This window comes from Bison bison, unplaced genomic scaffold, assembly GCF_000754665.1.
Source record: "Bison bison bison isolate TAMUID 2011002044 unplaced genomic scaffold, Bison_UMD1.0 scf7180017864091, whole genome shotgun sequence".
In the NCBI taxonomy this organism is placed as follows: domain Eukaryota; kingdom Metazoa; phylum Chordata; class Mammalia; order Artiodactyla; family Bovidae; genus Bison; species Bison bison.
In genome coordinates this window covers 510,800-516,066 of record NW_011494663.1, presented here as the reverse complement: position 1 = coordinate 516,066, position 5,267 = coordinate 510,800, and the positions used below count along the sequence as shown (strand labels likewise).

General features: G+C 49.4%; 1 protein-coding gene across 1 annotated transcript; it reads left to right on the top strand.

Annotated features, from left to right (window-relative positions):
- Nucleotides 1–16: 16 nt before the first annotated feature.
- Nucleotides 17–1,133, top strand: AMER3 (APC membrane recruitment protein 3). Its single transcript, XM_010838117.1, has one exon. It carries the CDS (start codon nucleotides 17–19, stop codon nucleotides 542–544), a length of 528 nt encoding a protein of 175 aa, XP_010836419.1. The 3' UTR covers nucleotides 545–1,133.
- Nucleotides 1,134–5,267: the final 4,134 nt, after the last annotated feature.

The following is a 5,267-nucleotide window of genomic DNA, read 5'->3' as shown; positions in this document are numbered from 1 at the left end:
AGGGTCTGCGGCCGCCATGGGATCCAACACAGTCAGGAAGAACAAAGTCCCACACCCATCTGTCTGGCCTGGCTCCCAGGAGCCCAGGCTGCCTAGGAACCTTGGGTGTTTCCAAGGTCCCTGGAGGCCAGGTCCTGGGGGAAGCACCATGGATTCAAAACTCACCCTGACAGGCTGTGTGGCCCAGGTGGAAGCCCTACAGATCAACCCAGACTGCCAGTCCCCTGCTGCTCATCCCCCAAGACAAAACACAGGTAGTGGGCTCTGCGGGAAGCCTCAGGCCAGGGGCCCTGACATTCTGCAACAGGAACAGCCTAATGGCTTCCCTAACCTGGCTGCCATCTGTGGCCTGCCCTCCCTGGCCAACCCACTCCACATCCCACAGGACCAGAGATGCCCAGGAAGCATTCTGGATCTGAGTCAGCTCAGGGAGGAGCCCACCACGCTGAATGTCCAGGCCCATGTCTCTGTAGAGGACCGGCCCCTGCAGCTCAACTCAAGGGCAATGGAGCAGGCTGCACAGAGGGGCCAGCTGGACTTGTAGTGTGCCTCTGCCTGGGATCACTTGCCAGGAATTCTGGCCCTCACTTCCAACAGCTAGTGAGAGGGGCCCCCCCTCTGCAAGTGCCCAGAAAACCACTGCAGCTTTTCGGATCACAAGGGATCCTCTGCAACCAGCAGGAAGTAGGGGCTACCAGGACAGCATGACAGAGCCCCAGCTTTGGAACAGTTTTGCATCCTTGGGATCACATTCAGGAGAGTCTAAGACCCATATCTCCATCCTTTGTTCCTGATGTGAGGACTGGAGGACTGTATTGGGGGGAAGGGAGTGTCAGTATTCAGACAGGAAGAGTGGGGCATTTTAACATGGAGGCATCTGTGCCTAAACCCAACAGCTCTGCCAGAAGAGGTCCTGGGAAGCCCAGGGCCAAGGACGACTGCAAAGCTGCCTGCACTCTCAAAAATGTTCCTCACTGATTTCCTCACACACACACACAAATGAACAGTCTAAACCCAGGTGTCTAAACAGACCTGGGGATGTTTTGGGGATGGAAATAGTACATATTGTAAAGGGCACATATTGTGCTGATAAGTCTGCACAAGAATTGAGAGTAATAAATGTGAATGAGGAATCCGAGACTTGGGTAGAAGCTTGAGACTAGGGGTTAGCTCAGTAGTGTATTCTCACCCCACCTCCAGAATGAGCAGCCATAACTTATGGCTGAAGGGCTGAAGGGCCCTGAAGGGCTAAGGGAATCAGAATCAGGACCAGCCATCTTAGCAAGAGCCTTGAACCAGCAGATGCCATGCATTCCTGTGCAACCTTGCCAGGGCTGGCCAGACCCTGGAGACCCTGAACAGTGGGTGTTCCCTGTCACAAAACACCCCATACAAACAATGGTTTCCCCTCATTTGTGCACTCTAACTGATCTGTGGGTGGCAAGACGCTCTTGGGGAAGAAGCTGTCTGATCCTCCACACTGCCATTTCCACCTTCTGTGCTGCCAGCATCCTAGCTTCCTCTTTCAGGAAGGCTCACTTTTGAATGAAGCTGTATCCCCCAACCCCTCAAAAAAATCACAACATTTGCACAGCACCAAACATTCAGAATCACAAAAGGAAAGGTGGGGCAGGAAGGGCAGGTGTCTGTCTGGCCAGCCTCAGGGCAGCAGACCAACAGCAAGCTCCTTGACGGGGTCTTCTATGATTAGATCCTGCCTGAGGTGCCCTGTTTCGTAGAGGTGAGAGGGGGGAGTATGCTACAGGCAGCTATGGAGCTGTTCCTCTTGCAGAATGTCAGGGCCCCTGGCCTGAGGCTTCCCGCAGAGCCCACTACCTGTTTCTTGAAGAGGTGCCATGGGCCCAGTGATGAGGGAGGGATTCCAGACAGAGAGATGTAGTCTGACCACAGGCTGGGGCCACTCCTGATTGTCCGAGGCCTTGTTTTCAGGCTGGAACATGCTCTGCAGCTCTCATTAATAACTGTTCCCTGGGGCCTGCTATGGGAGGATGAGGGCAGCAAATGGGAGGCTCAAAGGGACATGACAAAGCTCCTGACCAGGCCCATTGAGACAGGACACACGGAAGGCCAGGGCCAGCATTCCTGGGAAGCCACACTTGACCCTTCGTCCTAGGACTGTCACAAGTGACAGCTTTAGGGGCCTTGACATGAGCAGGTGGTGCATGTCAGCTGCTTTCCTGGTTTCTTACATGGAAACCAAGGCCATGGTGTGGATGTGACTTGCCCACATCATCCTCAGCCAGCAAGTGGGGTCCAGTTCTTAGCAGCCCCCACTGCAAACACCCCTCTCAAGGCCTAAACTCCTTCCTTCTTTCAGGATTCAGATGTCTGGGGCCTCTGGGTGCCAGAAGTACACCTCCCTGTTACTTTGTACTGCACCTGAGCAGAGCGAGTACCCAGTAAATACTGCTGCAAGAATGAAATACCAAAAAGTTGTGCATGGTTTTCTGATTTCTTGCTGCCTGTGGGCCTGGGGTCTAGAGAGCAACGGAGTTGGGTTTAACTTGGTTGAATTTCTGATGAAGACTTCCTTGATATGACACAGTGACACGTGGAGGTGTGGAAGAACCAGCCCAGCCCAGAAGTACTGGGAAGGGTATGAACCAAGGTGGTCCCAGGACTCAGAGGCCATGGCAAAGAGGATGTACAGTGACCCAACAGCAGGGAAGCAGATATAAAGACCTGGGCCACACCTACCTGCCCAGTGGCTCTCAATCTGTGGAGGATCTTAAGCAATGCTGGCACCGCAGAGATTATCCTTCAGCAATCTGAGTAGCAGACTCAGCAGTGGTCTGCGAGACATCTTGCTGGGAGAGTGAAGGAGGCCATGTGGTCTTCCTCTCGTGTTTTGTGAGCCAAGGTTCCCTCAGCCCATCTCCCTTTCTGTACCCCACTCCTCAGGCTGCCTTTCCCAGCAAGAGGGATACAGGCAGTGCCAGTCTGACTGGGCTCCACAGGTCTCAAGTGTGTCCTTGAGGTGACCCACTGCTAGGAAGAGGGGAACTTTGGGAGTCAGCTCCTGGGACAGGTGTCTAACCCAGTGATGAGTGTGGAAGAGTTCTGTGTGGGGCACTTTCAGAACTCTGGTCAATTTCCAGTCCTTCTATTCACACATGGCTGTGGAAGTTATAGAAAGTTTTTCCCATGTAAAGTAACATCCTGAGAAGAAAGTCCAGTTGTCCCCAGCTCACAGCTGTCCCGGAGTCACACAGTGGTGGGGGAACTGATATTCACCCTGGCGCCTGGGCACTGTGCTTCTGCCCTTCCAACCTTCTGAGGTTGAGTTTGAAAATGGGAGCTGCTGTAAGGGATCCAGGCAGCCTCTCAGCTGAGCCTGACAGTGGGGTGGCTGGGTGGACCAGGAGGGCGGGGAAGTGAGCAGAAGGTGCTAGAATGGAAAAGGGGGTGAAGGCCAGCACAGGTTGGGGAAGACCCTGCAAACTACATTGGGGGTACTTCTTACATTTCCTGGCTCTTCATTTTATTGTTTACTTGCTTATTTATATGAAGTGAGGACTGATACACCGAATACAGAACAATGAAAACTAAGTTTCTTCTAATTCCTCTCTTACCCCTGTCGATTTGATTCAAAATCAATTTCCATTCACCACAAGCAATCCAAACAATGCCAAGTGCAGAGCCTTAGCTTCCCTGTCCTTCTTGAAATTGGATGTGTCCTCAGACCCTTTCTGTGCCCATGACATAAATACACATGACTTGCACCTTTTTTTTTTTTTCACTGCACACTGTATCATAGACATCTTCCTTGGGCTTAGCAGGCATCAGCAGCATGCAGGTTCTCCACTCTCTTGAACAGCTTGCACAGCAGTCTCCTACAGGTGGCAAGTAATTTAGACACTCTGCTGCTGATGGATACTCAAGTTAATTTCCCATTTTAGCTGTTACAAACAATATTGCACTTCTTTTTTGCCTAAATGTTCTCTCTGAAAGTCCTCTTCAAAGCTATGAAAATGAAACTTAACAAGGAAAAGATGCATTTTTTTTAAATGACCAGTGAATCCTGCTTCCATATCCCCATCCCAGTGCCAAACTATCTTAAGGTCCTGGTGTTGTTAATGGCCTGAGCTTCATGCTCATACCAACATACTACATGCCTTCATCTCTGGAAGGGGAGAGGTTGGTTCTTTTGTTATTATGTGTAAGGCCTTGGAATTTGTCATTTTCCTCCTTACAAGAAAAAGGTGGACAAACTGAAAATCCATGATTTTCTTGACCTGTCAAAGAATGAGATCACAGAGCAAATAATTTCTCTGAAGCCTGGAGACACAGGTACATCCAGAGAATGAGGCAATTGAGACCTGGAGCAGAAGCTTCAAGATTATGAAGAACTGGTAGGAGCATTTAGGGAGTAATTTTGATAAACTGCTATGACTGAGGAGGCAGGTATAAGGGGTTTGGCAGTAAATGGGGTGCCCATACATTCATGGCTTTCTTCCAGAGACCATTCTATATTTTCAGGGTGGGGACAAACGTCCCCTCATGGGCCTGGCAAAGAGAGAATAGCCATTGTGAAACCTTCCATATCCTTCTCCCTAAGAGGCCTATGTAAAGAGGGGATATCTCCCCCTAGGGGGAATATTTTGAAGCCTTTTCCAAGCTGAAAGAAGGGAATTCTACCCAATCCCAGACATTTCCAGCCTTTCTGTCTCACTTAAGAAAAACATAGACAGATAGAAAGACAGAAAGAAAGGGATAGTTAACCAGAAGAGGATTCCAAAATAAAAACCAGAAATGGTGAGCCAGAAGGAACTAACGTTTCAGAAGGCTTTACCCCACCCTGGCATCACAGGTCTACAAAAGATTGAGACTGATTAGAAGCTCAGAAGATAAGGGCACATTCTCCCACTTCCAACTAAACCTATCTTCACACTAAAAAGCCTCAGTAATAAGAACTGTGGATTAAAACTAAAAGAGCTATGAGGCAAAGACTCACTAAAGATCAGAAGAAAGGGGAGCCACAGAGAAACAGAGCGAGGGAAAATAAGCCCATTACAGTAATACAAAGCCTCTGGTGCTTATATAAGAAATAAGGAAATAGTCCACCTCTTAGTCAGATTAACATAAACCCACACACTAAAAACCTATTTACTTCACTACCTGTTACCCTATACAATCTCTGACTTTCAGCCGAAAACTATTTGCTAAAGGCAAAAGGAGACAATGTCTGAGGAACAAAGAGATTGCCAGAACTAGTCACAGATATTGGAATTATCACATTAAAGATT